At 39.1% G+C, this 23,914-nt stretch overlaps 1 protein-coding gene across 4 annotated transcripts in view; it reads left to right on the plus strand.

Moving 5' to 3' along the window:
- ENOX1 (ecto-NOX disulfide-thiol exchanger 1) overlaps window positions 1–23,914 on the plus strand; it is a 628,394-nt gene that overhangs the window by 523,414 nt on the left and 81,066 nt on the right. For all 4 annotated transcript variants that reach the window (XM_045839070.1, XM_045839074.1, XM_045839072.1 and 1 more), the window contains one exon: window positions 23,206–23,313. In XM_045839070.1, coding sequence (XP_045695026.1) covers window positions 23,206–23,313 — 108 coding nt within the window. The remainder of the gene's footprint in view (window positions 1–23,205; window positions 23,314–23,914) is intronic.

Below are 23,914 nucleotides of genomic sequence, written 5' to 3' on the forward strand. Positions count from 1 at the left end.
CCACCACCCTGCCCCTACACAGCTGATCCTCCACAGAGGGTGGAGGTTGATGGTCAGTGTTCACATCCAATCCTTGCAGCTGACTGGCCTGGGTAAATCCCTCCCATTCATCTGCTAACAGCAACCAAGGCTCAACTACAAGAGAAGGGTTCACTCAGTCCACATGTAGGACACACCTCAAGTACCCAGCTTCAATGATAGGAGAGGCTGTGCCACTGAAACCTAGAGTCCATCTACTATATTACATTATGCTACCAAAACAGGGAGTTTCTATGCTCTACCTAATGCATAGAAACAAACACAGGGAGGCCACCAAAATGAGGAGTCAAAGAAACATGGCCCAAATGAAAGAACAGATCAAAACTCCAGAAAAAGAGCTAAATGAAATGGAAATAAGGAATCTATCAGATGCAGAACTTAAAACACTAATTATAAGGATGCTCAAAGAACTTAGTGAGGACCTCAATAGTATAAAAAAGATCCAGTCAGAAATGAACACTGCACTAATTGAAATAAACAATAATTTATAGGGAGAAAACAGTAGAGTGGATGAAGCTGAGAATCAAATCAATGATATGGAACATAAGGAAACAAAAAAAAAAAACAACCAATCAGAACAACAGAGAAAAAAGAATCCCCCCAAATGAGAATACTATAAGGATCCTCTGGGACAATTTCAAGCATTCCAATATTTGCCCATAGGAGTGCCAAAAGGAGAAGAGAAAGAGCAAGAGATTGGAAATTGATTTGAAAAAATAATGAAGAAAACTTATCTAATTTGGTGAAGGAAATAGACATGCATGTCCAGGAAACACTAAGAGTTCCAAACAAGATGGATACAAAGAAGCCCACTCCAAGACACATCATAATTAAAATACAAAGGTTGCCTTGGCTGGTGTGGCTTCGTGGATTGAGTGCCAGCCTGCAAGCCAAAGGGTCTCCAGTTCAACTCTCAGCCAGGGCACATGCCTGGGTTGCAGGCCAGGTGCCCAGTAAGGGGCGCACAACCATACATTGATGTTTCCCTCCCTTTCTTTCTCCCTCCTTTAGAAAAAAGAAAAGCCAAAGGTTACAGATAAAGAGAGAATCTTAAAAACAGCAAGAGAAAAGCAGTTAGTTACCTACAGGGGAGTTCCCATAATACTGTCAGCTGATTTCTTAAAAGAAACTTTGCAGGGTAGAAGGGATTGGCAAGAAATATTCAGAGTCCTGAAAAGCAAGGACCTACAGCTAAGACCCAGCAAAGATATCATTTTGAATCGAAAGGCAGATAAAGAGCTTCCCAGACAAGAAAAAATTAAAGGAGCTCATGGTCCCCAAGCCATTATTATATGAAATGTTAAAAGGACTTATTTAAAGAAAAATAAAATCAAAACTATGAATAAAATGGCAATAAATGCATATCTGTCAGCTTAAAAGCAAACTAAGCAAACAAGAACAGAGACAAAATGATGTATATAGAGAACATTTTGATGATTGCAGGATGAGAGGGGGAGGGGGAGAATGGGGGAAGAGATGAGGGGATTAAGTACAAACAGGTATTTACAGAATAGCCATGGGGATATAAAGTACAGTATAGGAAATGAAGTAGCTAAAGAATTTATATGCATGATCCATGGACGTGAACAATGGTATGGGGATTGCCTGAGGGAGTAGTGGGGTTGCTGGTTGGCAGTGAGCAAAGGCAGAAAATTGGGATAAATATAATAGCAGAATCAATAAAATAAAAAAATTAAGCTGGCTGTCCAGAAGCATACAGGGAAAGTAAGAACAGCATGCACATTTTCCAAATGTCTGAGAAAAAGAACATGGGGACTTAAGGCAGCAAATTTTAGAATAAAGATAGCTGCTTCAGGGTGAAGGGGCAGATACACAAATTAGGTGGTGGCTTTAAGGGAGGAGGAAAGGAAGACAATTAGTTCAGAAAAGGTATCATGAAGAGGCTGCAATATGTAATAATGACAGTGATGTGACTGACTATTTTTCCATTCTATTTTAGTATTTTGACCTGGAAGAAAAGAAAGCAGGGAATAAACACAATTGACTGTACAGAGGCAGGCAAGCGTAAGCTCAAAAGGATGTGCAAAGAGGAGAGTAGAAGGGATGGAGGATGAGAAGGACAAACAGAGATAAGGGAGGGGCAAGGGAAGAGCAGTTCTTCCTCTAGAATTTTTTTTTAAAGATTTTATTTATTTATTTCTTAGAGAGGGAAGGGAGGGAGATAGAGAGAGAAACATCAATGTGCGGTTCCTGGGGGTCATGGCCTGCAACTCAGGTATGTACCCTGGCTGGGAATCGAACCTGCGACACTTTGGTTCACAGCCCGAGCTCAATCCACTGAGCTATGCCAGCCAGGGCTCTTCCTCTAGAATTTTTTTAAAGGAAATGACACAAATGTAGAAGAACAAAAAGAGAAAAAACAATTCTCTAAAAGAAAAAAATGCAACATTTTTATAATGATATATTTTAAGAGCTTTTACAAAATATTTAGATAAATGAACTATATGTAGAATGTGAAAAACTAAAGATTGATTAGTTTGGAATTTAAATAGTAATATATTATGAGGATTTTTCTTCTAAGTAGGATTCTTTCCTCAGGAAACTCAAAATTGTTCAGTTGGAAGAGAGTAGCGCTCACACAGCGATCTGCTTGTTTACTCATTCAGGAACAAGCATGTAACCACATTATCATAATATCTTTACTATATGAAAACATTTCTATATCAGTGCATAAAATAATTCAGTATAACTGGATGGGGCAAGAAAACCACATTATGGTGTAGAGAAAGGGGCTTTCTTTTAGACTTTCATGTGCAAGTAGGAAAACATTTAGTTTTAGAAAGTTCAAAAATATGCGTGTATATAAAATCTACTCACACAATACAAAAAAATTGAGAATATTTATAAGCTATGACTGCAGAGAAATACCCCATGTTTATTTTATTCTATTTCAGTGACCTAGATGAAGTTTCTTTTTAAGTAGAAAATAACTCACAAGACACTTCCCATATTTGTATTAGAAATTTTTGACATTAGAAGTTTTTGGTAGAATCAGGAAAATCATAGAACATGTACATTGTCAGATGCTGTGGCTTAGAAAAGGTTAAGGACTGGGCACCAGGGTTCATAGTAGCTGCAGATTCAGAGCCCGTCAAGATCTTCTTTTCCTTTCACTGAACTACACTAGAGTCTGTCATTTTATTTTCTACCCATTCTTCAGCCAAGTGCTTGGGATGCTGCTGTTATACATCCCAAAATGAGGACTATATACCATCATGTATGCTGCTATATAACATGATGGTGATGATAGTCCTCATTTTAATTCAGTGGGCACCATTCACTGGGTAGCTAAATGTCATTTGTAGAGTTCCCACTGGCAGCATGTGCATTTTCTAACATCTGCAGTTTGCATTCTCTGGTGCATTGGAAGAAAGTATATATCCCACTTCAGTGTAAGACTACTTAGGGCATGGTTGGTCCATTTGGAATCAGAAATAGAAATCAATTCTTCAATGCTGGGTCCAGGGCTTCACATTGCAAACCCCTACATGTTTGAAAGGAGAACCTGACATCTGCTAAGGAGTTTGGGAGTTTAAAGCACATACCCATTCAACTCTGGCAAAGGTACAAAGACTGAAAGTGAAGATAACGGAGAGGAAACCTCCCTAAGTTTTTTAGTTTCAAATAAGAATGGGCCACTGGGCATCTTGCCGTTTCCACTGAACAGAAACCACAAGATAAGGAAGGAAATAAGTTGCTTTTATGCCACCCAGTGGGTACCAAGCTTTTGTACAAGAGAATGGAAACAGTGAACCAGTAAAAGGAAAAGGTGCTGTACAACTTTGTAAGAGCCAGCCTGCCTGAACCTCAGGTTCTTCATCTGGAGAATAGGTCCTGCCAACCTCAGTCAAAACTTGTTGCAATAGAGTGAGGTTGTATATGTGAACACACTTTGAAAAGCTATTATACAAATGCAAACTGTGATTGCCACATTCCTGGTAAAAATATGAAGAGTGGAGAGGTTTAAGAGAAGCCTCAGGATTTGCAGAGTAAGTCTGGACAAATCCAGGTCCGAGTTTCCTGGTGCTGGGGCATCCTGTGCTGTTGCCTCTCTGCCCCTGACTGCAAGTCTTTGCCACTTTCCATGGTTAACCCCCAAGAGCAGGTTCACGTTATTTCACACAATGCTCACAGCTCAGGAGTAGGTGCTTATCCTGGTTTCTCAGGTAAGAAATTGAGACCTAGAGATGTCAAGTGACTTGCCCAGGGCACAGCATGTACCTGGCAGAGTCAGAGTTCCTAGCCCACATTCTCTTTCCTCACAGCCGCCTGTGGTGTACGCTGGACATGGTGCTGCCAACACCGTCCTCACAAGAGCAGAGGGCCTGGAAGCTGTCCCTTTCCTGTACTTGATGATTACTAGAAATATTATTGGCAAAAACCCATTGCCTATTTTCTGATTCTGCATCATAGCCCCTAATTTGGTCTTTACAGTAGCAGAGTGAGAGCTAGCAAAAAGAAAATAGTGTATATGTGGCTTTTATTTATTAAAATATTTGGACTGCAGAAATACAACCCTTTACTCTGGGAAGAAAAAGAGAAGCCCTAATAAAATTAACTATGGGAGTCTTCATCGCATCATTTGTTATTTGTTCTGCCATTGATTAATTTGATCATCAAATGCATCCTCATTAGTAACTGTCCTTTCTAAAAATAATGAAGCCAGCAGATAAATTGATGTGGGAGCCAGGGGTAGAAATAATGGCATTGCCCTGCACAACATTAAAGTCTTTTGGCTTCTTTCTTTTGCTCTTTGCCCTGGATTCTGCAATGGGAAATACAGCATCTTCTGTAGACTTAACAGCCATACACAGGACAAAGGAACTCTGCTTCTCCCAACATCATAGCTGCAGTTGTTGGATGACCTTTGCATGACCCTCCTCTCCACTACCTCTTTTGGAAATTGCCTCCTGACTTGTAGGCCATATCACACCAAGAGTGCCAGATTTATAGTGAAATGGATCTTTCCTTAAGTGCTATAAATCAAAACAGGCTTTTGTTGCAGACACATACTAGCCTTTCACTCTGTTGGACCACTGTCGTCTCTCCCTCCAGGCACAGATGCTAAAATGAATCCTTGTGGCCTGGCCTTGACTTCATTTCTGTATAGTCTGCCAGTGCAAAGCAGCAGCCCCATCCACACTGCAGCCCAGAACCCGGGTGTAAGCTGCCGCCTGTATACAGCAGGTGTCACACTCGCAGCCAGACTGTGTAATTCTCCATCTCTCAAATTGGGCTGCAGTTGGGAGGGCATTGTGCTCCCAGGCTTTCTCCATGTAGCTGGTTAGGGGAGGAAACATGAGGATTAGAAAAACCAGGCAATTGTCTTCTCATCAGAAATGAAAGCTGTGAAGAGAAAGCAAGGAGAAATGTGGTAGAGGGTGAAAGAATACAATGTGGAAACAATCTGAAAGGACAAGAACAATTCTGAGGAAAAAATCCTCTTTAAAAGAATAAACAGAGAGAAAGAAATACATAGGTGGGAGTTGCAGTTTTTCTGGGTCCAGGTTTGTCATTTTAATTTTTGTTTTATTTTCCTTTTTTTAAAAGATTTTATTATTTTTAGAGAGGGGAGGGAGGGAGAAAGAGGGAGAGAGAGAAATGTCAATGTGCGGATGCTGGGGGCCGTGCCCTACAACCCAGGCATGTGCCCTGACTGGGAATCAAACCTGCGACACTTTGGTTCGCAGCGCGCACTCAATCCACTGAGCTACGCCAGCCAGGGCTTATTTTCCTTTTTATAAAAGAATATATACTCGATGCAGAAAACTTGGAAACATAAGCATATAAAAGGAAACAAATCATTCCTAGTGTCACTACCCAGATAAAATATTGTTAACATTTACATATATCCTTTCAGTCTTTTTCTCTGTGTACTCAAACATATAGGGGTAATCATTTTTAAATATTGACCAATGGAATAGCCAAGCTTAGTCAGGTAAAGTTTCTGGAACTGTAGCCAAAGTGTGGATTTGGAATTCAGTTCCAGCGTGTTGTTAGAAGGTTTGTTAAAGACCATGTTTTCTCCTCTGTTTAACAAAGTATCCTGAATGACTAGTCATCAAGGGAAACTTAAAAGTTAGTGCCCAATCTGGTCCTCACTTAACAGACCACGCATTTCACTCAGCTGATTATTGGGAAGCCCCTGCCTCATGAAGTTCTTTTCTTGATGCAGCTGCCTCAGTTTGGTAATCACCTCTCCAAGTTTTCCTGGTTTCTCTTTCATCTCTGTGTGTCTCTGTGCCTCCTTCTCCCTGCATCTCTGCCCCTCTCTCCCGAGCTCGTGCTCGCTCTCTCTCTCTCTCTCTCTCTCTCTCTCTCTCTCTCTCTCTCTCTCTCACACACACACACACACACACACACAAACCCCACTTAATAAATAGCCTCAACAGCTTTATTTATTGGAGGTGCTGGAGATTATAGAAAAAGAGGCATTATACTTAAACTCTGGTTGTACAATAGGTTTCCAAGGAAAGGGCGTTACAAGTAATGCTTATATGTGAAGGACGAGCAGAGTGACTTTTCAAAGCTTTATTATCCCTTTTTTCTTCTTTCTTTTGTTCTCTTAATTTATTCCACTGTGGCCCCATGCATACACATTCCATTTTTCATGTCTTCCACCACCAGCACCACCCTAATTAATTTTAAGCTGGGTATTACTCAGGTATTCCAGTCAGAGGAGTTTCAGTAGCAAGCACAGGGACTCTCATTCACGGTGTTAGAGATGCATATTTTCACCAGGATTTATATTTTATCCTGAGTAAGTCATTTTGGTTATTTAAGCAGAGTGGTGCTCTGCAGTTTTGTCTCTCACTAATTCTCTGTGCACCTTGTCTTCTTTTCTTCTGGGTTTGTATTTCTTCCCTCATGGTTTCTATTTCTCATTTTCAGTGCTACTCGATTTATTTCAGGAAGGTTTTGACCTAATTGTAAAATCCATAAAAAAGCTGTCATGCTGAGTTTCTCTTTACAAATATAGTCCCCCCCACCCAGTAATCCTCCTATTTATCATTTGGGGAAAAGAAAAAAATGGGGGTTCCTGATGTAGTTTCTCCACTCTACATCTGATATGTGAGCTCAGAGTGATCTCAGAGACTCTCCACATCATTTAAGGAGCTCTCCCAGGTCTAGCCTTTCCCTCAGGGGTGCTTGGGACTTAGCTGATTAGGCTGGTCTCTCTGCCCCACTGGTGGTTGACTTGCTTGATTTTAAGCCCACAGTTTGCTGGTCATTTCTCATGTGAAACACATTGCTTTGGCTACATGGACCACTCACAATAAGAAAGCATGAAAGAATGCAATGATAATGGGAATTCTGTATTAGATAGCAAATTTGGACTAGATTTGGGCTCAATTTTACCACCTTTGTTACAGCACAAGGACTGCAATATACAGAATGTTAAAACTAGGAGGAGCATTAGTAGACCCTACATTACCGCACTTACTTCCTAGTGGTAATCAAACAGTGAGGTTAAGTCACTGAGCTAAGACCCCTGCCCTTCTAGTCTCATCTGGCTGCCCAGGGCTTCTGATTCCTGGCCCTCAAGTTCATACTCTGCCTCCATGTAGGTGTTTCCATTCTGAGAATTCTTTCCTTTTACATTTATTTATATCTGTCTCCTACCTCCCTAAAAAATATGAGTTGAGACAAAAGAGCTATGGTTTTCCCTTGACATGTTAAATAGTGCTCATTTCTTTTGTCTTCTTATGTTAGAGTTGAAACTAATTCTGACACCTAAGACCAGCCTTTTATGGCTTACTTAGTACTTTATATTCAACAACTATCTGAGTAAATGAATGAAGAAGGAAAGAACAAATAGTTAAGTCACCTCACACGTTTTATTCTCAGTGACGGAAAAGTCCAAACCAACTTACCTGATTCTTAGTCTTTGCTGCTTTTCCTACTTAGGCCTAAATAATAATAATCTCATCTCACTGACTGAGCAGAAGTAGCTTTCAGATGAGACTTTGTTGAAATTTAAGGATTGATGAGGTCCACCTCCCTTTAAAGGTCACATGCTCTCTCCTGGTGATGAAGATCCTCCAGAGCTTACTAGTCACTGGCCTTACTCAGAGCAGTTGGTGTGGCCCCAGGACTCTAAAAGAAGGACTTCAACTGCAGGAAATAAGCCATCGTGTTTTCACTCTTGCTGAATGGGTGTATGTGTGCTCACCAATGTTTCTGTTCAGATAACGTCTGTCTACTATCCAGATAGATGCTTTGAGAGCCTTAATGATGTTTTTATTTGTACTCTGCTTACCCAAGAAATGAAGGCATAGAAAGGGTAGGTGAGGAGTCTCCAAACCAGACAGTACAGTGCTTATAATTTCTTCCTAATTGTTTTTCCTAATGTCAAAAGTGAGACTGTTTCACAAATTGAGGTATGAAGGACAATGGGGAGCTGCCAACCACACTCTTTAGTGGAAGACCCTAGAAGATGTCAGGGAATAAGGACATTTTTCTAAGCAGCTCTGCCATTCCCTTCCTCTTGCTCTTCCTGCAGATGTTTGCAGTTAATGATGCATTTCCATAGAACTCAGCCCTGGCAAGCTTCATCAGCAGAGCATATATGGAAAAACAGTACTTATCAAATATACCTAGAACAGTTATAAAGAGTAATCGTATACTGGACCTTAAAGCAGGTCTCAACAAATTTCAAAGAAGTGTTTTCATATTTTCTTATCACAACAAAATTTTTAGAAATCAGTGTCACAAATGATAACTAAAACAATCCTGTATATTTGAAAATTTAAAAACATACATCTGGACCCACAGGCCTGCAAAGTAATCAGAATTATAATTTTTAAATATTTAGAAATAATTGATAATCAAAATACAACATATCAAAACTTGTAGGGTTCAAATAAAAGAGAACCTAGAGGAAAAAATTAAAACTTTAAATGTCTACTTCAGGAGAAGAGAATATTGGAGTAAGCATCCAATACTTATTTCAAAAGAATAAACACAAAGAAGGAAGGACATAAAGATGAGAGTAGAAATTACTTAAATAGCGAACAGCCATACAATAGACAGGATCAACAAAGCCAAATGTTGTTTATTTGAAAAGACTAATAAAATTAAAAATCTTTTTCAACAGTGATCACAAAAAAGAAAGGTATAATAAACAATATTAGAAATGAAAATGGGGTATGATTACAGATGTGACAGAGATTAAAGAGATATGAGAATATCAAGAATAGCTCTATGACAAATTTTTTAACTTAGGTGATATAGACACATTTCTATAGAAAAAAAAATACCATATCAAAATTAAATCAGGAAGAAATTAAAAGCCTAAATGAACTCATTTAAAAAAGCTGAATTAGTTTCTTAAAATCTTGCACCAATATAACTGACTCAAAATGGCTTTGCAGAGGGGTTCAACCAAACATGCAAGGAAGATTAAGCCAATCTTTTACAAGGTCATTCAGAGAATAGAAAAGAAGGAAACATGTCCCAACTCACTCATAAGGCCAGTATACTTAATACCAAAACAGGACAAAGACAGTGGAAAAAGGGAAGGGGTTTGGGGGAATTACAGGTCACTCTCACTTATGAAGGTAGATTTAAAATTATTTTTTAAAAAGTTAATTTATTCTGGTATTGTGTAAACCACCAAAATGGATTTATCCCAGGAATGCAAGGTTGGTTCAATATTACAAAAGTCTATTAATATAATGATCCTATTAACATGTTAAACCAGATTAATACAATTATTTTATTAGCTACAGAATATCTGTTCATGACTTAGAACTAAAACAACCAAAGGAAAATGCGTCTTTTGACAACTTGGAATAAAAGAGAACTTATACTGTTTGTCCTGATCTGTGTGACTCAATTGGTTGGGACTCATTCTGCAAAGCTAAAGGTCACTGGTTCAACTCCCAGTCAGGGTACATGCCTGGGTTGTTGGTTTGGTCCCCAGTCGGGAGGTGTACAGGAGGCAACCAATCAATGTTTCTTTTTCATGTCAATGTTTCTCTCCCTCTCATTCTCCCTCCCTTCCACTCTCTTTAAAAATAAATAATAAAATCTTTTTTAAAAAGAGAGAGAGAACCTTTCCTGTTAAAGGTTATCCATAGTGAACTCAGTGGCAAAACAATTATTTTTTTAACCCTCACAGAGTAATCCTTATATAATCCTTTTAATTCTGATACAATGATTTGGACTAGAATGTAACTGCTTTATATCATTTGTTTTGTATCATGATTTACATTTTCAGATTGTCATCTGGAAACAAAAAATTTAAAAGATTGCTGCACAAAGTGTACTAGCAGATACTAAAATTGTGGTTACCCTATTTTTTCCTTTTGAAAAATTAAAGTCAACACCAACCTTGGTATTATTCCCTGTTTAACTAGCCATGTATCATGGATGATGATCTTATCTATGACATCATTGTTAGCTGGCCTTTCAGCTGACTTCGGCAAAACCCATGACTGAAATTTTCATTAAAAGGATGTGGATAGACTTCCACATATAAATTTAAAATGCATGCAGTTGCTGATCATGAGTGGGGGGCTGGCTACGGTTGGAGGAGCACTTCATCACAGGGTAAATTGATGTGGACATTAAGCGTGAAGCTACAGCTCTAATTTCTCTTAGTTTTTATACCTTGAGAACCTTTGCTTTCTTTTCTTTTCTGTTATCATTCATGACCATGCTGACCCCATTTATTGTAAAAGGCCTGAGTAATTCAACTCACTTCTTAATGCCTTGTATATTTAATGTTTCTGAAGTAGAGAAGATTAGTTTAAAATGGTAATTTTCTATCGGCACTTTTGAAATCTATGCAAGCTGGGTGGTACTGTATTTTATTTTACCAAAAAGATCTCAGCCCCAAATATTAAGAATATTTGCAACAGCACTATTTGTTGAAGTCTTCTGTTACTGCTGCTACTGCTGTGTCCACACCCCCCCCACCCCCCCCCCACCCCCACCGCCTGCTTAAAGATAGTCTGCAATTCAAAGACAGGGCAGAAGGGTGTAGCTCCACAGGAAGTACCTGCAGGTGAGTCAAGTCATGCAAGGAAGCTGCCCTGTCTGCTGGGGCCCTCATCTATGTATCCAGAGCTTAGAGCAGTGAACCAGTGAAACTTGGAATCTCTAAGGGGTTCTGATTCTTTTGAGACTCAGAATGTGGGGTTCCAGACCACCCTAAGTGTATTAAAGCAACTTGGAAACTTTGGGGGAACGAGCAGATGTGGCCTGCCGTACATTTCTCCTGTGATAGATGTCCCCATTTCTTTGCAGAGCTTGTTCTACCCTGCCCTTGATGTCAGAGTCTCCTAGTCACAAACATGTTAACTTATGTTAACAAAGAAAAACTGGGAATATTGTAATCATTGAATTAGCCTCTCTAGTGTTCTACAGTTAATTAGGACTCAACAATATAGGTGATAAAGGCCTTCTAGACCCACAATACAGAAAATTTTCCATCTGTAGACATCTGTGGATGATGTAGAGGCAAAACTTTTAGCTATATTTTCTCTTTTTGTTTATCTGCAGAATATGTTTGATCATTAGAACTTTCTTGCCCTGGCCAGTGTGGCTCAGTGGACTGAGCACCAGCCTGCAAACCAAAAGGTCGCCATTTCAATTTCAGTCAGGGCTCATGCCCGGGTTGTGTGTACGCCAGGTACACCGTTGGAGGCATACCGATAAATGTTTCTCTCCCTCTTTTTCCCATCCTTCCCTTCTCTCTGAAAATAAAATAAAAGTTAAAGAAAAGAACTTTCTCATCATTAGGATTCAACTAAAACTTCTCAAGACCCCAACACATTCTTATTCTATAACCATAAGTCAAAAGCTGCTTTCCTAAAACTGCAATCAAGGAAGGCAGTCAGTGATGATGGTAATGTCTGCTGTGAGTTATAAACCCTGCAAAGATAGAACAAATCTCTGTTGGCCTTTGGGCAACAGTACAGGACCCAGCTGTTCAATCAGGTTCTTGTTTGAAGTAAATGGGCCAACCTGGCTAGAAAGCATGTTAATATTTTAAATTTCTACATTACCAGCTGACATGTGCCCAGAGGCTGGGGTGATGACTACCTCATATAATTGCAAAAAAGAAAGTGATAAGAATAAATAAATCCCAGCAAATTGGATTATCATTTGTACTAGAATTGCCAACAACAGTAATAGGGAGAATATCGCTGACATATATTCCTACTTCAGCAAGGCATTTGACACCTTCTCTTGTGAATTGCATGAATGGTGTTAATTCTAGCTGGCTGGCCCTGTGCTTTGAAAAGTGGCAGAATGAGGGCAACCAGCACGGCTAGGGTGGGGTTCAATGACAGGCCCTTTTCTTGCTGAATATTAATCTTCTACAAGTGAAAAGTCATTTGACCTTGCTGGGTCTTAATCTCTCCATTTTTGTCAAGAGGATAATGACAGAAGTTCCCTTTAACTTGGTACCCTTTGCCATCCAAAACCTCACATACTTAATTGATGTCCTTTAGTGTCATAGTATCCCACTGGTGAGTATTGTTAATGTGAAGAAAGTGAAAAGAAAAAAACAAAACAGGATGCTGAAATGATTCTCCAAATTACACAATTTTAAAAGAAATCATCTACAGAAGAGAAAATGGGTTTTAGAGCCTTCCAAACCACAAACCACTTTTGCATCTTCTTTTTCTGTTTTAAGTCATTCAAGAAAGTGATATATTGATGTGCAAATGATAAATTATTCTCGAGAGAGACAGTTGTGAGGGAAAAGAGGAGACCAGAGGAGTAAGGTGGCTTTTTCAAAGTTGCACAGCAAGTCATTCTAACCTTTGAAATAATGACTTGTGGTGGTGGTGGTGGTGGTGGTTTTGCCAATTCTTGGCTATATTTCTTTGTGTAATAATGTTGCCTTACTGGGATATAGTGTAACATGACAATAACTCCACAGAATTATACGAATGCTAAAAGGTATCTGTCTTCTACAAGTCCCTCCCAGAGGAATATTCAAGTAAAAGAAATGGTCTCTAAAGCAGTGTCTTTTGAAAGAGTTTCCCCCTCTCTTCAACTCACTAGGCCAAGGTCACCTTTTTCCTGTCCTGCTCAGACCCTGGGCTGCCTGCCAGTGGTGTGCCTACTGGAATTTGACATTCAGAGAGAATCCTTTTGTAAATATCCACCTCCTCTAAATAACAAAATTATTTGCAGTAATAATCATGAAATGGAACTAATAATATTAATAATAATAGTCAAGAAAGAAATTCAGGCAGTGAAATTTTTCTTATATTGAATTTCACATATAATTATGCCTGTAAAAAGAAGGGGAGGGGCAAGTCAAAGAACACGGATAGAGGACTCACAGCACAAACAGTGAGATGGGGATTGACTGTGGGAGTGGGGGGCGGGGCAGGAGAGAGCATTGGGAAAAGGTGGGACAATTATAACTGAACAACAATAACTAACTAAACAAATAAATAAATAGTACAATAAAAGGGAAAAAATCAAACTATTCAAAATTTTTAAAGCACCTAACATTTTGAACTTTGATCCTTTGATCATAGTATATAACACAGTATATAAATAATTGTCCAACAAATGAATGAATTTTAATAAATCCAATATAAAAAGTCCAATTTAGACAGCTGTGTACTAAGTGTACCACTGATGTATTTTCTTGATTTGTTCTTTCATTTTAAAGCAAACTATTAACAATATTAAATTTTTTAAATATTAAAATTTAGTATTTTACATATAAACTAAAATTTGCACTTACTAACCAAAAATAATACAACTCATGGTTCTCACATTGCACTGTTCTACATTTTAAATGTAAAAATTCTCTAAAAGGTTTTGTGGAATGAATTGAAGTAGCTCAAGCTCTTGTTCTTACTCTTTGCAATAACTGCTATTATTGTTTATTACAAATCTACTGTAGAAATATAGGAATATATGTAAGGGTTGTACCTGCAGCAAGTTCAGATGTTTCTAATCCAGAAAATCCCTGTGTTGGGGGGTGGAGAAGGGGGTTGGGTGTGGGAGTCGGCACCCACCTTGAGGTTTCAGACCCTTGAAAACACTTCCCTCTGCTTTTTCCCCAGTCTCCCTGAGCTGCTTCAGGCTCCCAGGGTACTGATAGGCATGACCCCAGAGGGCAAGCCCTGTCAGGCCTGCACTTGGGCTGTCAGTTCTGGCTGACATTTGGATCTTAACAGCCGGTCAGGGAACAGGGCCAAGCTCTAGGCATCTCTAGGCTGTAAACGAAGCCTGATCCCATCATGAGCAAGAGATTGCCTTTCTGCCTAGCAATGAGAATGGCATTTAAAATTCAATATCAGAAAAGATATTGACGAGATTAAGGGCCTGAAGAAATTGATTTATGAGGAAAGGCCTGAGGAATTAAATATGTATAGCCTGGTGTAATAGGATATTAGGCTCCGAGCACAGTTTCATTTCTGTGATCCAGTGTTCCCGGTATCACTCATCTGAACAGTGGAGCGCTGGAGCGCTCGGTCTCCCCAGAGGCGGTCCTCTGCCAGGGGTCACAGTGCTGGAGGCAGAGAGGCGGGCGCCAGGACCAATAAACTGGCCACAGCTCAGTTACCCTCGTATCTCACCCTAAGTTGAAGTGCAGTTTCATCCCCAGGTGGAAGCAAATGACATTTTAAACTAAAATAGATCTTGAGTAGTCGTACCACCTCCTGTGACAAGAAAATTTAAGCTAGTTCAGTTCCATCTTTTTTCCCAAGGAGAAAAGTGAACCTTGTACTTTCCATGTGGTAAATGACTGCCTTTCCCCTGAGCCAAGTTTCTCTCCTTTGTCAGGAACACCATTAAATGTGTTTGCCTTTAGGCAAAGCTTTGCCCTTAAGTTACAGTAATATGCACTCGATTTTTTACACCTCAGATTCTCCCTGGCAATTGGGGATGGGTTCAGGATTGACATCTCCACAGAGAGCTGATGGTAAAACAATCCATCCAGACACAGTCACATCCACCATGGCCTTTGGCAGAAACTTCTCTTTGGATGTCCTGGGGCCTCATTTCCTTAGGTAATATTCTACTGGCCTTAAATGCATAGCCCACTGAGCAGGGCATCTGACTTATAGCAAAGCTGTAGAGATGGAGTGACATTTATTGAAACTGAATTAACCAAAAACATTAAATTAATGACACTCCATGGGTTCACATGTTTCCAGACTTTTATGCACTAATATACAGTGGTTCATTTCTAACAAGTAGAAGTTCTGATTCAAAATGGATTGCCTGTGCCCATTTTCCTCATGCCTAAACTGATCCCCAAAACTTTCCTAAGGAAACTACACTGGTTATAGTCATTCTTAGAATATTTTGTGCTACTTAAATTAATTGTGATGTGGATATTCACATTCTCATGAACCAGCATCTAGAGCATGGGCTACTTAGTGTTTGTTTCCTTGGTATCTTCCATATTACCTGGCCCAGCACTGTGTACATAGTGTTGACTGAAGGAATGAATGAATAATTGATTAAATGAATTGATGAATGAATGCATATCAACAGATTCATTTTTAAAAAAGATTTATTGATTTTTAGACAGAGGAGAAGGGAGGGAGAAAGAGAGGGAGAGAAACATCAGTGTGTGGTTGCCTCTCACATGCCCCCTACTGGGCACCTGCCCCACAACCCAGGCATGTGCCCTGATTGGGAATTGAACTGGAGACCCTTTGGTTCACAGGCCAGTACTCAATCCACTGAACCACACCAGCCAGGGCATCAACAGATTCTTTTCAAAGAACTGAACATAGAGCCAAGCATTGGGGAAACCCTGAAGTAAGAGGAAGATGGAAGAGAAAAAATATGCATGTATGTATGCATGCACATGTGTCTGTGTATGAAGGTGCCAGTATATATCTACCTGGTGGCATCAGTTCACATTACCTGCCACAAACCTAAATTTAGAAAATGTACTCCTCCACCACCATGCATGACACAAAATCAGTGTTCTATTTAGAGGTCCTCTCTATTTTATGCCAACCACCACCTCCATTCTCCCAGCTACCCACCAGTCCTGCCAAAGATTCCTGAGTTAACACAATTTTGTGAATGTCAGTTTATAATGAGATGCTGCTGGTGTATTTCATATTTGCACTGTAGTCTGTAGTTTTCGTGGGATATAACTTTATATAATCTCTTGGTTATATAAAAACTTCACCTTGGTAACAAAATTGTAAAATTTAAGAAAAAAGGCAGGAGGCTGTTACAGTTTTTAAATCCACCAGGCCACTCACAGACATATACACAAAAGCATGCTCAGCTCTTCAAGGAAATGGTGAGCACTTAGGTAGAAGTCATTTCTAGGAGGACTTTAAGATTGGCACATCCTGATTTCCATTTCAAATTGACAGTGCAGCATGGTTGCTAAGGGAGAAGTCGTAGCCTGGTGCAAGAAAATTGAGTTGTGCGCGTGGTAGGTCTCTCCCAGACAGTGTGGCCTTGAGTATGTGACTTAACCTCTATGTGCATATGACTCACTCATCTGTAAAAATGGAAATGTGACCTAACTTATTCTGGGGCCCCAAATAACATTTGTACTGCTCTTTGAATTTGTCAGAGTGAAAGACCCATTACACATTGAAGTCTACATCCCCGAAGAGCATTACAAATGATCCTATTAAATCAGTGGCCTGGAAATATCAAGATGCATCAGGTGCAGCACTTGTTTACCTGTTACTGTCCAGCACAGTGTTTGCACTTGATTAGCATATGGATAATTGTCTAATTGGAACACACTCGATTGTGACCACCAAAAAATGTAATAGTACATCTGTTTAATGCCACAATCTCTAATGTTAAATTAAAATTATGCTGCAGTCAACCAATCCAACTGAGAGACTTTTCTGATTAAGTTCTAGCCACCTGTGAACTTCTGTAATTGAGGTACTTTGGCACTTAAAAATTCAAACTAGAAAGAATATTATACAGGCACATAAATTTCAAGTGAAAGGGGACCAGAGAGACTGATTTAAATTATCTAGTTTTGGATTACCACATTGTTTTTATAGGACATCTAGTCAAAGAAGAGTTTTAAATCACTCCTACTTCGGATACATAAATATTAGATTCATGAGTTTATGCTTTATAAACACATGGAAGCATGAATTGTGAAGAATGCAGAAAACAGTCTAAAGGTGTTGACTTAATTTTTCTCCAGTGGTGGTTTTGTTATTATTTCTTTTTGGTAGAACATGGGAAAAAATTACCTAATTATAAATTCATTAACTGGATTTCCTTAGCCTTTTAAGAAATATTCCCCATTAGATTAAGAAAGACAAAGACCTGCCAGAATAATGAATCAAAATGTCTTAAATGCTACTTTCCTCTGAAATTTTTCTATGTGCATATGGCTAGAACAATAAATTACCCAGTGATAGATCCTCAGGTAGTTTTTGTTTTTGTGGTTGTTTTGGTTGTTGTCTGTATGTGTGTGTTTTTTTATTTTGTTTTGTTTTTGAGAGATCATGGTTTAATCCTGTAGAAGCCTGAGAAACCAGAACAACTATTCATTTATTCATTCATTTATCCATTCATTTATTTATCAGCTACTGTGTGTTAGAGATAACCCAATAATTGATCCTACCACTGGTGGATGTAGTGTAGTTGGGGAGATATCTATGAAATGTAATATACCATATTAAGTACTTAGGGAGTATAGAAGTTAAAGCAACTAACTTGGCTTAGATGAATGGAAGAGGTCTTTCCTGAGGAAGAACCCAAGTGTACTTACTGCATATAGTTATGCAGGTTCTGTCCTGGAGAAGGGCACCAGGCCAAATGGGTGAGTGGGAATGAAATCAAATCCAACTCTTCTACCTAACCATGTGCTCTAGTGAGAAACTGTGTCTCCCTAGAGGATGGGCTTCTCTTCTATAGTATAAAGTCATGACATGGGTTGCTGTTAGTTCAAATGTATTCTTTTTCTTTTTTTAAAAGTCAAGAAAGTTTATTAGGCCACTATTTCTATCAATACATAAGAAGAGACTGTTATCACTTGGTTTTGTCCAAAGGTTTAAGAATATTTGATAATTTAATACACTGGATAAAGTTCAGTTAAAAAAAGTATAAAATGAACAAAAGTTCCTGCATACCATAATAAATGGCATAAAGTGGCATGCTGGAAATGTTGACTCACCTTTTTAATTGTATAGTTAGGATAAAGAAATTCACATACTACTAAAATTAGCTATTATATTTCTTTATATTATAAAGAAGGGGTTTTGTTATTTTTTGATAGAAAACATTTTTAATTTTATTTTTTTAACTTTTTTTACTGTCCTTCAAGTACAGTTGTCTCTACTTCCCCCCATCCCATCCCCCCACCCCAGCCATCCCCACTTCCCACCCTTGATCCTACCCCCCTTTGGTTTTCTCCATGTGTCCTTTATAGTTGTTCCGGAAACCCTTCCCCCTTGTCCCCCCATTATACCCTCCCATCTCCCCTCTGGTTACTGTCAGTTTGTTCTTAATTTTGTTGTCTCCGGTTATATTTTACTTGCTTGTTTGTTCAAATGTAAGTTGAAATCCAAACCACTGACCTTCTTGTCCTTCCCCAGAAATAACAGGTCCTTTCATAACTCTAACAAGCTCACTACCCAGCATTATACCTGGAAGATTCCTATTTATTTTTAAAGTCAAATGCATCTAAAAGTGAATAAGAATCTTCCAGGCATAATGCTGGGTAGTGAGCTTGTTAGAGTTATGAAAGGACCTGTTATTTCTGGGGAAGGACAAGAAAGCCAGTGGTTTGGATTTTATCCAGTAGAGGTTGGGGAACCAACAGTCTTTTAAGCATGGGAGCACTTTAATTCTTAGATGGTCAGTTCTCTCAGGAGTATTGAGTGAATGACAGGGAACAAGCAGATCCAGAGGGGAAGAGGTGGCCACCTTCCCATGACAGCCAAGATGGATGGAGAGAAGGCAGAGAGTCTGTGAGGGCAATGAAAGAGCAGGGTTTGACTTCAAAGTTTTAATTCTAGATACCATACAGTAATAGATTTTGGCTCAGGGGGAAGGTGAGGAGATGGTAATAATAGTCACTGCTTGAGATAGTAAGTATCTAGTAGGTAGTAGGAATGAGGTAGAGACTATTGAGTCAGTTTTGTAAAGCACAAGTGGATGAGATATGTAGTTGAAGCCATGGGTATGAATAGACTCACCTGAAGAGACCATGGTATCAAGGAAAAAAAGAATCTGGAGATGAAACAAGCATTGATGACCTTAGTGAGAACAACTTGAGTAGGGTACTAGGGGTGGAAGTCACACTGTAGAGGAATGAGGATTAAATAAGCATTAAAGGAAACAAGTTTTCATCCAAGCTGCACCTTAGAATTGTCTGTGAATGTTTTTGTTCTTTACTTTGCTAATTTTTAAAATTAATTTATTTTCCAATTATAGATAACATACAATATTATATTAGTTTCAGATGTACAGCATAGCATAGACATTTTTATATCTTACAAAGTAATCACCCTGATAAATCTAGTAACCATGTGATACTATACATAGTTATTACAATATTATTGACTATATTCCTCATGTTGTTCTTTACATCCCCATGACTGTTCTGTAACTACTAATTTGTGTTTCTCAATTCCTTCATGTTTTTCAACTCTTGCCCCATTCCCCTTCCCATCTAGTGACCATCAATTTGTTCTTTGTATCTGTGCATTTCTGTTTCGTTTGTTTATTTTGGGTTTTAGGTTCCACATATAAGTGAAATCATATGTGAAGTTTTTTAAAAGCATAGTTGCCTGGATTGCACTCCTAGGTATTCTGAATTAATTGCTCATCTATGAGGCCCAGGAATCAGCATTTTTAAAAGTCCTCCAGCTTTAAAAACCACTACCCTTGACTTACTATTTTAAAAAGTATAAATGAACTTCAGTAGCTAGCAAGCATATAATGAGGTGCTTAAAATCACAGGGAGTCAGAGAAGTAGAAAACTTCTGAAGGATGAAGACACTTTATGTTATCAGACAGATGGGTAGTACTAAGTGTTGGTGTGGATGTGGGGCACAGTAACTCTTCCACACTGTTGCTGGATGGGTAGACTGGCACAGCCATTCCATAAAGGAGCTTCCGCTACTTAACTCCTTAAGTCTGCCCTATGGACCAGCAGTTTCACTGATGGAAACATGCCAGGGAGATTCGCCCATACATCCATTAGGGAACCTGTACCACCATGTTCCTTTGTAGCCTTGTATAGGGGAGAGATAATTGAAGATAATCTGGGTGGTCTTCATGGGGAGAGTACATCAGGTATAATTGAGTGGATGCCTTCCATAGATTATTATGGATCATCAGAAGCAATAGATTGAATATACAGGGTTTGGCAAAAGTAGGTTTACAATTGTTTGTATGGAAAATAATACATAATAAATAATAATATGAGAATAAGCTCCGTGTTTCATGTACTCACAACTGTAAACCTACTTTTTCCCCACCTCATATGCATATTAACCTGAACAGACCTTAAAAATAGAATGCTTAGTAAATAAGAAATATGACAATATTGCTTACATAAAAATGCATACTCACCAAATAACAATATATATTTTGGAAAAACACATTCAAATAAAAAAGATAGAAACCATTGAAAGTAATTGCCTACATGTAAGAAGAAAAGGAAGTGGGAATGACAGAGAAGAAATTGTATTTAAAAAGCTTGATACCAATCCCATCCTGGCTGGTGTGGCTTAATGGATGGAGCACCAGCCTATAAACCAAAAGGTCACCGGTTTGATTCCCAGTCAGAGCACATGCCTGGGTTGTGGGCCAGGTGTGAGAGTCAACCAACTGATGTTTTTCTCTCACATTGATGTTTCTCTCCCTTTCTCCTTTCCTTCCCCTCTCTCTGAAAATAAATAAATTAAAATATAAAAATAAATAAATAAATAGAAAGTGTGATACTAAGGAAGAATGAGGTAGGATGGAAGCTTCAAAATGGGAAGCGACATCGAGAAAAAGAGGTGTGTATGTGTGTGTGTGTTTAATTCTTTAAAAATTTTAATTTTTAACTATGGTACAGTTTGTTTGTATAACATAAAATTGACCATCTTAGCCATTTTAAATATAGTCCAGTAGTGTTACGTACATTCACACTGGTTTTTTAATGATATTATTTACTATATTTCTATGCTGTACATTGCATCCTTGTGACTTTGTGTGTGTTTTAATAAAAGGGAAAAGAGTTATAAATGTGTAGATGAAATGGCAGACTCTAATGGAGTTCTTACTTTCCCTCTTATTTATTCACAACATTGGTAATAAAGCTGAGAGTTATATCCAAGTAGTATTCCTTTCTTTGTCCTTTCCCCAACCTTAATCAAGTTCTTCCGATTTTTTCTCATAACTAAAGCAGTGAATGCTCCCTAGAGACATACTAGAAAATTACAAGCAAATCTAACAGAAATATCCTTAAACCTTCTCACCCAGAAGTAGTATCCAGATATTTTTCCATGCCCTGAGATATTTGTGCAGCTTCATTTTTAATGGCAGCATTGTGTTCCATTGTACAGATGTGCCATCATTAATGCAGCCAAGCCCCTTCTGCTGGACACTGCTTGCTCTAAATGTTGCTGGTTCAGGGAACAAGCATAAGCTACCTACCTTTGAAGCTACCTACCCTTCATTTGGCTCATTTTTAAAGGTGGTTTAAAGATTGGATTTAAAATTGTCTAATGATGTAAAAATTTACTTGGCATAATCAAAGTCAGAACACCAGATCCCCTCAGAACTGTTCTGGGCATGAATGAGAATGAAGGAACAGGGTCATTCCCCACTGTTTATAAACTGTCATTATAGGTACTTGTCACAGTGCCAAAGTACAATATGGGCTCCCTGGGTTCTGTACCTTAATCAATGGATGCACAATTAAATCACATAAAGTGTTTGGGGAGCCGGTGTGGGGAGTGTGTATTACCTCACATGCAATTATGATGTGGGCAGCTAGTGAAATGGAAGGCGCTGAGTTTTTAGAAAATTGCAATGAAATCACTGTTCATGCTAGAGGACTGAAGTACATTCTTTAGTTTATATCCAGTGCCAGAGTAGGGAACAGAGCAAGCCAGCCCACGGGAAAGCACAATGTGCTTTTCGGAGTACTTGCAACCCCCCAACATGCACAAACACTAGTGGCTTTGAAGATTTAACTTAATCCTTCCAGTTGGTGAGTTTAAGCATCAGAAATCCAGTGCCACTGTGTATTCAGGACTTGGTGGTTAAGAACTGGCCAGACAGGTCTGCAGCCAGCTTGTCAAAGCACCAAAGATTTCGGAGTGAAAAAAAGGCCCCAGAGAAGCAGGAAAGCACCATTTTCATATCATTAGTGTAGCATCTGTTATGTACAGTAGCAAAAGAAATGTGCTTTTATCTTTTTAAACCAGTCCTTTGTTGTCAAGAAGCTTTGAATAGACATCGGTCTTTCCAGGGCCTGTTTGGAAGCTCTTGAATGTTCTCCAGCCAGTGTATGTATTAACATACAACCATGTTCCAGAGAATTAGTGCTGGGCAGCCCTGTGCTTTTGGCAGGCAAGGTAAGCCTCCACATGAGTTACAGTTGAGAGGGCAAGGAAAGCTCAAGGTTCACAAAAATCCCTCAGTGGCCCTGCTTAAAATAGCAGTGTAGGCAGTAGCTTAGTGTTTTGACAGCTTATATCAGCAGTTTTCTCAGCTGATATATTGATTGCAGTTTGGACTTCAGTTGTGCTGATCTAATAAAACATCGCTGTCATAACAGTGAACATGAAAGGATCTTCCATGGTCCCAGCCACTTGGAGAAGCAGCTTTACTGTCATGTGTACAGTGAAGTAACCTTGGACAAGATGACCATTAATATATTTTTATGTTTTAATTTCTTCTACCAATATATTGTTTATTAACCCTATTCTACATATTTGCACAAATATGCATTTGTTAAAAGGAATAAGATGGTGCCTTCACAAATTCCACAGCAGACTTGTTTCATCATGTGGCAGTGTCACAGACAACCCGACGGTGTGTCGTGAACTGCAGCCCTGGGCACACTAAGTTGAGGGGAAGGGGAACATTTGAAAGTTAACTGAAGTATGTAAAACTTCTCAGGTTTTTGAATGGACATTTTGAATATCTTACAATCACCTGGCCTTCAATCCTACTTACCCTAAATATCCTTCAATTTCACAGCAATTGCTGACCATCCAGGAGGAGTTAAACAACAAAAAGTCAGAACTGGAACAAGCAAAGGAAGAGCAGTCACACACACAAGCATTACTTAAAGTTCTCCAGGAACAAGTAAGTGAAGGCAACAGCTCTGACTGGTGAACCCGTTCAGACCCGGGCGTACATCTCTCTGGTGCCCGTGTGCATGACTTAGGTTAATCTGTGTTACATCTGTGGGGCCTGTGCAGGCCCACTCTGTGGACTTTCCCAGCACGTCTATTTGCACTATTAGGGACCTATTCAGACTACCCAAGCCTGCTAGTGATGTGTGAAAGTTTCTTCCTGAAGACAAAAGAATTTTGATGAAGTTGAAAATATTGACAGTGCAGATATATTTCCAAACAAGCAGCTAATTTCCTTTAAAGTATAATAGTGAGGGAATGATTAGCATACCCCATGATACTCCGGCAGACATATGTGTAAGAAGGACTGATTCATAGCAACATTTAAAAAAATACCTTCCCTGTGCTTCGGGGCACTTACCTAACCATGGCAAGCACCAAACCTTGTGTATGAAGTTTGTAAATCTGGTCGTTTCATCCTGGCTTCCTTTGATACTAAAGTGTGGCCTGACACTGATAGATAAGTGGATGTGAAGGCACTGTCTTCCAGCACGTAAGACGGATGGCTCGGCCGCAGAGCGAAGTCGCAGCCCAGTATCTGCTTGCCTGCT

The sequence above is a fragment of the Phyllostomus hastatus genome, unplaced genomic scaffold, assembly GCF_019186645.2.
Source record: "Phyllostomus hastatus isolate PE091 unplaced genomic scaffold, TTU_PhHast_1.1 phas_contig_29, whole genome shotgun sequence".
Classification (NCBI taxonomy): domain Eukaryota; kingdom Metazoa; phylum Chordata; class Mammalia; order Chiroptera; family Phyllostomidae; genus Phyllostomus; species Phyllostomus hastatus.